Below are 13266 nucleotides of genomic sequence, written 5' to 3' on the forward strand. Positions count from 1 at the left end.
AGCAGGAGTCATCATGCTCCCTGATTTTAAACTCTATTACAAAGCTACAGTATTCAAAACAGTAATGTATTGACATTAAAATAAACACATAGATCAACAGAACACAATAGAGAGCCCAAAAATATACCCACAATTACACAGTCTATTAATGCATGACAAAGGAACCAAGAATATACAATGGAGAAAGGACAGTCTCTTCAATGAATGGTCTTGGAAAAGTGGAAAGCTGCATGCAAAATAATGAAACTGGACCACCAACTTAGACCATACACAAAAATCCACTCAAAATGGATTAAAGACTTAAATGTAAGACCTGAAACCATAAAACTCCTAGAAGAAAATGTAAAAGATCAGCATCTTGACATCTATCTTGGTGATGGTGTTTTAGATGTGATACCAAAAGCAAAAGCAGCAAGAAAAACAAAAGATTGGGACTACAGGAAACTGAAGTTTCCCCACAGCAACAGAAACCATCATTAAAATGAAAAGGCAAACTACCGAGTCACATATCTGATAAAGGGTTAACATCTAAAATACATAACAAACTCCTACAACTCAATAGCAAACAACTGGATTTTAAAAGGGACAGAAGATTTGAAGAGGTATCTTTCTAAGGATGACATATGAAAGGCCAACAGGGACATGAACAGGCTCAACATCACTATTCATCAGGGACATTCAAATCAAAACCACCATGAGACATGAACTCACATCTGTTATTGTTACTAGTTAAAAGACAAGAAATAACAGGTATTTGAGAGGATGTGGAGAAAAATAAACACTTTCATGCTACTGAAAATGTAAATTGGTCTATCCACTATGGAAAAAAAAGTATGGAGATGTCTAAAAAATAATTAAAAATAGAACTACCATATGATCCATCAATTCCACTTCTGGGTTCTTATTAGAAGGAAATGAAATAACTCTGCCAAGATACAGGTACCCCCTGTTCATTGTAGCATTCTTTCCAATAGCCAAGACATGGAAACAACCTATATGTCTGTCAACTGATAAACAGATAAAGACAATGTGAAATGTATATACAATTGAATATTGGCTGTAAAAAAGAAGGAAATCTTGCCATTTGCAACAATATGGATGGCCCTTGAGACATTATGCCATGTGAAATAAGCTAGACGGACAAAGAAAAACACTCTATTACCATATTATCTTACCCACATGTGCAGTCTAAAAACCAAAAACCAAAAACCAGAACAAAACAAAACAAAAAAAACAAATCTGAGCTCAAAGATACAAGGAACAGACCTGTGATTCTGGCTGCAGGGGGTAGGTGAACTGGGTGAAGGTGGTCAAAAGGTATAAAGTTCCAATTATAAGATAAGTAATTCCTAGGGATATTATGTATGGCATATTGACTATAATTAACAATACTCTGTTGGATATGTGAAAGTTACTAAGAGAGTGGATTTTAAATGGTCTCATATGAAAAAATATTTGTAATTGTGAGGTGATGGATATTAACTAAATTTATTATGGAGATCATTTTGTAATGTATTCATGTGTCAAATCATTATGCTGTACAGCTAAAACTATACAATGTTATATGCCAATTCTACCTCAGTGAAAAAAAAAAATCTGAGCCAATATAGATATATTTTGATCTAGAGTAAGCCACAAATATGGATTAAAAATTTTTGGCTTGGGGCAGCTGGGTGAGCCAGTTGGTGGAGCATCCCACTTCAGCTCAGGTCATAATCTCACAGTTTGTGAGTTTGGCCCCCATATCGGGCTTGCTCCTGTCAGCGCAGAACCCGCTTCAGATCCTCTGTCCCCCTCCAGCTCTGCCCCTCCCCTACTCAGGGTCTCTCTCTCTCAATAAATAAATGAACACTAGAAAAATTTAAAAATAGAAAATAAAACATTTTGGTGTTCATCCAAACATATCTTACCCAATTGCATTTCTCTACAGTGTGTTTCTCTGTTCAGAATTTACCATGGGTTTATGTTGTTACAGGATCAATTTCAAGACCTAAATAGTGAACATATACATAAGTATGAACACTGCTTGGAGAGGGAGGGAGTTGTCCATTCATTGTCTGTCTTCACTATAAAGGTATTAAAAAGAGCACTTAAGGGGCACCTGGGTGGCTCAGTTGGTTGAGCAGCCGACTTCGGCTCAGGTCATGATCTCGCAGTCCGTGAGTTCGAGCCCCGCGTCGGGCTCTGTGCTGACAGCTCAGAGCCTGGAGCCTGTTTCAGATTCTGTGTCTCCCTCTCGCTGACCCTCCCCTGTTCATGCTCTGTCTCTCTCTGTCTCAAAAATAAATAAAACGTTAAAAAAAAATTTAAAAAAAGAGCACTTAATAAGCTAAATAGGTTTTGTCTAAAATTTTTTAAAAAGTCCTGATTTGTAGTGTTTGCTGATTTCCCTGGTCTAAACACACTCCCAGCATGGCTGTTTGAAGCTACCAACATGACGTCACTGGATGTGGCAGCTGAGCTTCATACGGTGTTTCCACCACACAGCTAAGACAAACGTAAATGACCTCAAGAGCTCAGGTAATAGTATAATGGAGTAAAACACTGAAGAAGTGATGGATTTTGAGTGCTTACTATTAAGTTTTTAGAAACTGAATTACATGTTTCCATAACTTGTATTTTTAACAATGGGTGGTTTAACAACTGACTCACATAGTTCCAGAAAATTAAAACATCTCCTCTCCTGGGCCTGTTTGAGCCGTTGCCAGTCTATCTCTTCATAGAGGCAGAGAACAGATGGGCGGCCAGAGCAGGACAACCAGAAGTCACAGTGGGATAAAATGGGGTGGGATGGAGAGAAAGGCACAGAGAGTCTAGAACTGTTAGGAAGACACAATCTTCGACTAAATGTCTTCTAAGATGTGGGGGACACAAGAAACCAAGCGTGCCAAAGGTGGTTCCCAGGTTTAGGGTGAGGATGACTGAGTGGATGGTGGGGGTTCCCTTTAGCCAGCCAAGGATTTCGGCAGGAGTAGATGTGGGGAGAAACCTATTACCTCAGTCTGATCTGTCCTTGTGACTTATACTGGGCGAAAGGACTCAGGGGCAACTGACGCTCACTGACTGGATGAATGAATGTTCAGCTAAGGCCAAGCATGCCCCAAACTGAAAAGTTCTCAATGTGAAGTAAACGAATTCCTCCTGAGAAGTCAGCCACCAACTGTTAGTTTGGAAAACAAAACAAATTCCAGATAGGGCTAATATCCACAAATGCTAAATGAGCAATCCTTTCAACAGTCAGGTCTAAGATAATGTGAAAATCTCTTCGGCTCAATTAGTCTAAGTCTGCACAGTGAGCAGAATCTTGCAATAGTCTGAATGACAGATTATATAAAAATGCAACCTTTACAATTTCAGTTAAATTTTGGAGGAAAAAAAATCCCTTCTCCCCAAATCAAACATATTATCTCCTCGTTAAATCCTCATTGTCTTCAATGTGTCTTTGCCTCTTTACTGCTTATTACCAAACCTATCTTACTTTTCTCAAATCAAAGTGGTTTTCTTCAAGCTAAGGGCTCCCCACTGGAGCTGGGTTGGGCTTCATTACTGAGAGGACATGGACAGCTTCACAGGAGGCCAACTTGATCAGCACCTCAGAATTTTAAGTCCCTTCCCTCTGTTTTTCCTATCCTCCACTCCTAGCTATCCCCAACGTGGGCTAAATACCCACTGCCATGGCAGAGAGGACGCGATAAGGATCACACAGTGCAAAGGAACCCAGTGCATCACTGCGCAGGGTGGACAGCCCCAGGCCTGTGGTCCTGCTGAACACACCGGGCCAAGTTGCTCCAACAGGGTGAAGGCACTTGTGTCTTCTTGCTCCCCCACCAGGCTCAGTGTGGGTCCGCGTTGGCCAGAATGTGCCTGATTCACCCTGTGCCTGGTGAGCACGGTGATGCCCTCTCAGCTTCAGACCCCAGGGGTACTTTCTGAAGCCTGTCATCATGGGCTACGGCAGCCAGAACCAATGCCCGCCATGAAGCTGTGTCTCTCCTCTCCTCTGACTCAAGACTTTCCCACACATGTAATCCCATCTCTCCATTCTCCGGGTCCCTGCCCACCTCGTGCTCCCTCTCCCTGCCATGACCTCCCACTCGTCTGCACCCTCCGACACTTCGCAGGTACTCCACTTATGAGTGCTGAGGGTTCGGCAGTTCAAATGTAGTTCTCAGGGGGGAAAATGTGGTTTTGCAACATCGGGGGACTTTTTAAAAAATAGCTTCATGTAAAAATGTACTAAAGCTAAATGGAAAAATGGTGTTTACTTAGTGGCTTTATCAAATACATTAACAATTATTTGGAGCACCTGCTGTGAGTCCAGTACATGTGTATAAATTCAACATCATGCTAATACACTGATTACATAAAAAACATTTCTAAATGTGAGTAGCCACTTCCTGGGATGAATGAGGTCATGTTTTCAATCGCAGTTCCCTTTTTCTCCAACTGTCTTGGAAGAACATGGAAAATACATTAGAGTATGTGTGACATATTAGCTACATACAGACCAATACTGAACACATAATACTAATTTGGGACTAGATAAAAGCTTCATCTTTAATCTCCTATGCCTTTCAAAGGTTACTGTGTTAGGGAGTAAACATTAGTTTTCATAATAACTTCCCTATGTCTCCTGGGCACACACAGTGGGGTCCCTGCCCCCAGGTGAGAACTGATCCAAAGCAGGATAAGATTAAGAGTCCAATGGGCAATGCAGAAGAGAAGCAGAACCATCGCCTCATGGCAGGTGCAGGAGAGATATGGCGGGCAGGTTCTGGAAGTTTTCTTGGAGGGAGGAGAAGCTGGGTAGAGTCCTAAAGAACAAGGAAGCTGCAAACAGTCCACGCCATTAAAAACATGAGACATACCTCAAATCCTGGGCATTTAGGACAAATTTAAACATATTTATCACTAGCAACGAGCAGAAAGCAGCCTGTAATTCTGTCTCTGCTTGTTGCCTGCACCAGACTTTCTCTCAGTTTTACAGAGAGTGCCTGAGCTACAGTACTGTTTTAGTATTGAGGAGCCTATTCTGCCACGCCCTAGAAGAGAAGTCCAAAAATCATGGAAAGGCTTATTATTAGCCCAGCCACCTGCCAGGAAGGAAAGGACTAGAGGGAACAGAAGTTGGCAAATGTGGGGAGAGTAGAGGCCTAAGAACAGAGAAGGGCAAGGACAGACCTAAGAGAAAGCCAGTCTGGGGCTGCAGAATGGGGATGGGCCTTGTGGCAGGGGGCAGAAGGCTGTCACAGGACAAGGCACCTGGGGTTCCTGCTGTCTACTGGAGAGCTCTAAGAGCTTTTTGCTGCAGTTTAAGAACTAATGAAAGGTGCTCCCACAATTCCCCCAAACAAAAGTGTTCCCTAAAGACCTGCTTAAGTGCCCAGCAGATCATCTTCCCATAACAGGGGGAGCATTGCCAGGGGCCTGGAGAATGGGTCTTAGCCTCATCTCTTGGGAGGCCATCTGCTGCCGGTTCACTGGCTGAAACCAGATAGTGTGCTCAGCTTGTTAGCCCCTGTCACCTGTGAATGGGAAGGGGGATTCAGGGTAAGATTTGACAGGGGAGGGAATGGCGAAACCAGCTGCCTGACAGAAATACAGTGTGAGCCACAAACGCGAACTACATGTGTCATTTTAAATTTTCTGGCAGTCACATGAAAAAGTAAAAACAGGCAAAACTGATTTTAATGATCTTTTAGGTACGATATGTGCAAGTATCATTTCCACATGTCATCAGTCTAAGACTATGATACTTTTAATGAGATCATTTACATTCTTTTTCATACTAAGTCTCTGAAATTTAGCACGTGGCTTACACGTGGAGCGCATCTCTAGCCATATTTCAAGACTGGACATGCAGCTCTAGGGGTCCCCTGCAAGGCAAGGTCCTGAGCAGCATGGGTCAGGGTCCCCATATTCAGGAGAGGAGGGCTGGATGGCTGCCACAAGCGAAAAAAATCTTTTCCGACTAGATTTAACCCAGAACAGACCCTACTGATGAACCAGTGATCCAACTTTATAGTATCAGAGCCTGACAGCCATTCATCCTGTCCAATAGCTCTTCAACCTCAGAGTCCCATCAGAAGCCTTGTTAAAACAGATTGCCTAGGCCCACCCTTGGAGTTTCGATTCTGTTGGTCTGACTTTGCAATTATAACAAGTTCCTGGGCTGCTGCAGCTCCAGGGAACTACACTGGGAGAAACCACTGACCTAGCCTAACCTCTGGCCAGTGAGCGACCTCCCCCGACAGCTTTTCCTACTGAGTACTCAATATACTCCTATTTGATTACCTCCCTTAGTGATGAACTCACTAGCCACAAACTACCTAGGAGCTTGGCCCATTCTGTTAATTCTTTCTTATGTTGAGCATAATCTGATTCCTTAAAATTTTCCACTGTTTTTGCCTTCAGGGCCTAGTCCCTCCGTCCCCACACAAAGCCTTCCCAAAAGGTTAGACCTGTTCTTTCACCCTTCTTACTCCCTGCCACTCTATACCCTCTGTATCTTGTCTTAGGCACTTTTGACAGGTTTAGTCATATGCATTATAATTGTAGTGAAGTTCTATTTTTTCCCTAATTTTTACAATTTCAAGATTAAATAGCATACTATACAACAAAATAGGAATGAACCCCAAAAAGTTCATCTCAAAGCAAGAATCCATCACTGCAAACTTGGACAATTCAGTCCTCATTTCTGCCCCTATTATTCTCAAACAAGTTACACAGATAAAAGTGCTTTTAAAGCAGTGACCCCAAACGTCTGTCCCCAGAGTGATGTTAGGATGTTACAATGCTTATATCAGTCTGCAGTGGAAGAAACAAGTGTTTTTACTAAGCAAAACTTATTCAAGTTAAATAGCTATTCTTCATTCAGAAATTATGTCCTTCCCTTCTTTTTCACTGTTGAAACAACTTCTCTTCCCTAAAACGAGGATGTGGAGGTGGTCACTAGAATTCCAGTATTCTCTCCCTCCCCTCCCTCACTACTGCCAGGTCTGGAAAGTCCTGTGCAAAATGCAGGTTAGACTGCTCTCATTCTGTTCTCCTTCAGCCTTTGTCTCAGAACCTTGATGAGCCAGAAATCAGCATGCCACCTCAGAGCCTGATCAGAACCTTCCCCTGCTACAACCTAGTAGAACAGGGGATATTTTCTGGAGCTGTTCATTGGGTGTCCGTGCTCCCTAACTTCACACACACACACACACACACACACACACACACACACACACACACACACAAAACGACCTTCCTCTTAATGGACAGGCAACCTCTGCACCTCCCTTGGGATTCTCCATGACCTGTGAGTCATCCATCCATGAGAAGAGGGACCAGATGATCCAAGCTAAAGGACACAAGACCGCCAGTGGCACCACCACCCTCTTGCCCCCTGGCTTCCCATACTCTCTGCCAGGGCTCCATGCCTGCAGCATGTTGGCTTCTGGGAGCGCTGGGCTCTCCATATTCTCATGGCCAAGGCTTGGAGGAAAAAGCAAGAATGGGGGACGCACTAAGGGTGGGCTAGTACTATAGGGATGCCAGTGGTGAGGCCCCTCTGCTTTGATGATGCCAGCTTAGGAAAAGCTGGTGTGAAGATGGGATCCTAGAAGTGTCCTTTCCCAGCATGAGCTTGACACCTGGAGCATGGTGGCAGGTCCCCGAAATTCCACTTTGAGTCATGCATTTGGATTTGGATTTAGACCTCGTGAAAAGGCAAAAGCATTAAGGAAACAGGTCCTCACGTCTTACTGCTACACAGAGGTTGAGATGGGCTCTGCCCCAGGGTGCAGGGTTGACAGGAGGAGGCCATTTCTGGGATCCCAGGAAGAGTGTACCTGGCCTAGGAAGGCGGGTAGATCGAAAAAGAAAATTACCTTCTGGAAATGTGGAAATGTGGTCAGCAAACTTTCTCTGTGAAGGGCCAGAGAGTAAATATTTTAGGCTTTGTAGGCCACAAGGTGTCTGTTGTAACTTCTCAGCTGCTGTAGCGTGAAAGCAGCCACTACGTAACACAGAATGTGGCTGTATTCCCACATAACTTTACGTGTACGACAGACCACATGTGGCCTGTGGGGTGTGGTTTGTTGCCCCTTGTCCTAGACGACACCTAAAAAAACTCTAGCCAGTCTCCTTTGGTCCTACGTTCTCTGTTTCTCCTGCTCTCACTTCACACCTCCCCTGCACGGCGCTCTAGAAATGCATCCTGTTTATCAGTCTGTAACCCCCACAGCTTCTGGGGCAGAGACTGTCCCTGGCACCAGTACAGGTGTTTAGTACATATTTGGGGAGCAAGTGTGTGTGGTGGAAGGGGAGACGGTATTTACAGCAGACAAACCTCACTGACCACTTCCAGCCCCTTGGCAAGAAGCTACAGGGCTCACACAGGAAAAGGGATTTTTGCTGACGACAAGCACTACCAGGAGATAGCATCCTGGCTTACAATTTCATTCCTTGTTAAAATGCAAACCCATGGGCGGATCTTGACGTCAAGGCTAACATCCCAGAAATCAGCACAGCCAGAACCGCCTTCAGACAGGCTGCTCCCACCTCTGGGGAGCCCTTCCCGTCACAGACTCATCACCATTCACTCCAGCCTCCTCCGATGAGGAGGAAAAACACTGTGGCCGCCAGAGACATAAAAATTCTTTGTTATTGGAAAATCTAAGTGTCTCTCCAGGCCTGTGCAGCACCATTAGGTGACGTCAATGGCTCAGGGTATCTGAGCTCTGCGTTTCCACTCTTCTCAGAACAACAGCTAATTCACGGCAATAAAGATGTTTCTATTTACAGCATCAGAAAAGAGGTGGCCCTCTTTTCTGTATTCTGCACCCCTAAGTCCTGTACTAAGGGCTTGCCTGCTCTCCCTGGGAAGCAGGAAGGATTTGTAGGTGGCAGGAAGCCAGGACCTAGACATTCAATTCCATTCAAGCTAACCATCGGCCAAAGGGCCCACCGTGCATCAGGCAGCATGGGCCCCCAAGGACAAGCACAGTCTGGTGACCGCACTGGAGAGGAGAGGGCATTGAGGCACACAAACAGCCATGATGACGGTGGGGGTGACAGATGGGTAGAATGTGGGCACACGTGGTTGTGGGAAGACCGGTGACAAGGAGGCTGGGGGTCCGACTGAGAAAGAAAGGAGGAAGATCAAGCATCGGCTGGTGGGGGAAGGCTGTGCTTGATACTGGCCACAAAATGTACTTGGCTCATCTCTGGCATGAACACGAATTAGCACAGGTGGGCCTACACCGTGCACAGCAGCTTCACAGCCCATGACAGGTTGGCTTGCACTGCGTGGGTTCAGTGGTTCGTCTTTCAAGAGCCACCAGGATGTCTCCCCACCTGTCACCTCTCACCCAGATCTCTTTCTTTCTCTTGGAATGTGTAAACTTTGCTATTGACAGAATCTACTTTTCTATGAAAGTCAACTCCCTTCCTTTCCCAGATGTCTCGGTAGTAAATGAAAACTTCCTGATTCTAGGTGAAATTCTCCGTGCTGAAGGAGGCATTTTATGATGAATTAAATACTATGAAAACGTACGATTCCCTTCACTAGTCCAGAATATTTTGCTAGAATAGCCAAATCACTCTTGAGAAAGAACAAAGCTGGAGGCACCATGCTCCCTGATTTCAAACTACATTACAAAGCTGTAGTGATCAAAAGAGTATGGTGTTGGCATAAAAAAAGAAACATACACCAGTGGGACAGAAGAGAGAACCCAGAAATAAACTCACATATATATGGTCAACTAATTTATCACAAGTCAACAATATACAATGGGGAAAAGACAGTCTGTTCAATAAATGGTACTAGGAAAACTGGAAAGCCACATACCAAAGAATAACACTGGACCAGTATCTTAGACCATACAGAAAAATCAACTCAAAATGTAAGAAATATTTGAACACGATATCTGAAACCATAAAACCCTTAGAAGAAAACATAGGGACTAAGCTCCTTGACACTGGTCTTGGTTATGATTTTTTGGATACAACAGCAAAAACAAATGCAACAAAAGAAAAAATAAATAACTGACACTACCATCATCACACTAAAAACCTTCTGCATAGCAAAGGAAACCATCAACAAAATAAAAAGGCAACCTACCAACTGGGAGAAAATACTTGTAAATCATAGATAAGGGATTAGTACCCGAAATATATAAAGAACTCCTACAAATCAAAAGCCAAAAAAATTTTTTTGATTTAAACACTGGCAGAAGATCTGGACAGACAGTTTTTCAAAGAAGACATAAAAATGGCCAACAGGTACATGCAAAAGCGCTCAACATCACTAATCATCAGCAAAATGCAAATCAAAACCACATTGAGATATCAATTCACATCTTTTGAAGCGGTATCAAAAAGATAGGAAATGTCAAGTGTTGGTGAAGATGTGAAGAAAAGGGCACAGGTGCTATGTAAAAACACTTTGGAGGTTCGTCAAAAAATGAAAAATGTTACTACGATATGGTCTGGCAATTTACCCCCGGACATTTATCCAAAGGAAACAAAAACACTAACTCAAAGAGATATATGCACCCCCATGTTCACCGCAGCATGGTTTCCATTAGTCAAGACACAGAAACAACCTAAGCATCCACTGATGGATGAATGGAGAAAGAAAATGTGGTCTCTCTCTCTCTCTCTCTCTGTCTCTAATACACACACACACACACACACACACACACACACACACACACACACACGATTATTCAGCCATCAGAAAAGAAGGAAATTTTGCTATTTGCAGTAATATGGATGGACCTAGATTATCTCCTAGATATCTTAAGTGAATTAAGTCAGACGGAGAAAGACAAATACCATGATATCACTTACATGCAGAATGGAAAACAAAAAACTGAATGTATAGATACAGAGAACAGGTTGGCTGCCAGAGGTGGGGTGCGGGGATGGAGAAATGGGTTAAGGGGTCAAAGGTCCAAACTTCCATTTATTAAGTAAGTTATGGGGATATAATGTACAGCATGGTGACCATTGTTAACAATACTGTAATGTAAATTTGAAAGCTGCTAAGAGAATAGGTCTCAAACGAAGACTTCATCACAAAAAATGTTTTGGAATTATGTGTGGTGATGCATGTTGACTTATGGTGGTGATCGTTTTGCAATATATACATGTATCAAATCATTATTTAAAAAAATCAGGCATGAAGACATGAATACCTTCAATGGACTGAGATACCAGCTGAAAGCCCACCACAGGCTCACGGCACCCAGGTTGGACTCCCCTCCAGGAGCTGCCTATTCATGGGGGAGGAGCCTGGGCATCAGCAAGTCCTATGACCCCAAAGTTTCTCTCCTTGTCTGGCCAGCCTCCACTATCTGATCCCAAACTTTCCAAGTCTCCAACATGCTCCTCTAAAATGGGTCATGCCCCAAAGACCTTCATATCCTTTCAAGACATTATCCCTTCTTTTAAAATCTCCATCTATATCAAAGGCCACATTTTGTGTTTTCAAAAACAGATCACTAGTAATTATGTATGTTCAGGGCTTTTTAACCAATAAACCTTAAAGGATGAATGAAAATACACACAACCCAATATTAAAAGTATAAGAAAGAAAATTTACCAATATCAGCATTGTTCTCTATGACAAAACTACCTTTATAAGTTCTTAAATATAGCAACGTATTAAAATTCTGTTATTCCAGAAGACAAGATTCTAACGTATTGTTCTGCATGGTGTAATGGTAAAAATAAACAGTACTAATAGTACTAATTTTTACTAACTTGGAATGATTGTTTTTGATATGAATTGGTGGGAGTGAAATGCTCAAATACATACATGCTTTTCATTCATTTAAGAAATTATGATAGAAAAAGAGGACTTTTTTTATTTGGAAGAAGAATTTTATGCTCTCATGAAATACATTAGTCTTTAGTTGCACAGCCACAGGCTAAATCATAACTGCTGTATATTACTAACAAAGCAACATAAGCCTGCAGGGAATTTTTTTTTCTACTATTTGCCTGTCAAAGGAGCCTAATTTTGCCATACACCTCCTAAATTGGCAAGTACAGGAAGATATGGATAAAGACAAGCAGAGAACAGTGGTGAGAATGTAACATGTGGTCAAGCTGACAAAGCAAAAGGAAGGAAACTGAATACCATACCTGCTTATTATTGTCAGTGGTACAACACAGCTTCTTGAGGGAGACAAAATGCCTAATTTTCCTAATAACATAAATTATCAGTTATTAGTGAGTCAGATAGGAGATGATTCAACAAATCAGCAAATGAAAACATCAACAGAATTTCTTAAAGCAAAACCCCAGGGTCCATTCTAGGGCACATTTAAATTTCAAACAAAATTTACGGAAAACACATTTTTCATACACAGCCCACACATGCCTCCAGAAACTGGGCTTCCCTTTTAATCACAGTTGGCTCAGAAACACTTTCCTAATGGATATTTCATTTTGCAACTGACTCCTGAAGCTTGTCTCCCAGATATCTCCAGCGATAGGATGAAATGCTCCTCGAGAAGTTGGTTTTAGTTCCGCTGACATGAATAATTTTACAGCTTATATAAAAAGCAAAAGACTCATTTGGACAATGACCAAATTACATGGCTGCTGTTTTTATATTAATGTTCCATATTCTTTCACAGCATGGTCATCACAATGATGGCATTTTTCAGGCAGAGAAAAATCCTCTTATTTCAAGGTTATGGACAGAATCCCAAAACGGCCTATGGTCTTGCTCATTACCACAAGGGAGACCAGAAAAGGCTATCCAGCTCCCTGCACAAAAATCAGCTCAAGGTAGATTTGGTACTGAGAGGGGAGCCAGGAATTCTAGAGGGCTATGTGAGATTTTATAGGAACAGGAATGAGTCTCCTGTTTCGCTCTCTTTGATTCAGTTTTCTCTGGAGGACTGAAGAGAGTATAGAAAATACTGGATATTCTGTAATAAGCCTCAGTAAACAGGAAGAGATAAAATTTCCCTACTTTTAATAAGAATTTCCTTTGATAGTGCACTGTCTACAAGTGAGGGAAAAATAACACTGCGTCTAGACAAAAGAACTTCCCACTTATCTGTAAAATCAGAGAGATAAGAAAAATTCATTCTGACAGAAATTACCAAGCAAAAGTGTCTCCTCTGCCTTGGTCACCTAAGAATTCTGGCCACACACACAGAGCGAATATTAGCTTAAGTTTTCTGAGAAGATGGTACCAACGTGACAGCCATCATGGCCTCTGAGCACAGACTGTTAGTGGAAATGGCCATGCCAAGGCCA

General features: G+C 42.5%; 1 protein-coding gene across 6 annotated transcripts in view; it reads right to left on the reverse strand.

Annotated features, from left to right (window-relative positions):
• The window catches only part of PDE8B (phosphodiesterase 8B), a 274179-nt gene that overhangs the window by 82758 nt on the left and 178155 nt on the right, over positions 1-13266 (reverse strand). For all 6 annotated transcript variants that reach the window (XM_053907256.1, XM_053907255.1, XM_019462938.2 and 3 more), the window contains exon 10: positions 12139-12199. In XM_053907256.1, coding sequence (XP_053763231.1) covers positions 12139-12199 — 61 coding nt within the window. The remainder of the gene's footprint in view (positions 1-12138; positions 12200-13266) is intronic.

The sequence above is a fragment of the Panthera pardus genome, unplaced genomic scaffold (assembly GCF_024362965.1).
Source record: "Panthera pardus isolate Hobbes unplaced genomic scaffold, ASM2436296v1 HiC_scaffold_2, whole genome shotgun sequence".
NCBI lineage: Eukaryota > Metazoa > Chordata > Mammalia > Carnivora > Felidae > Panthera > Panthera pardus.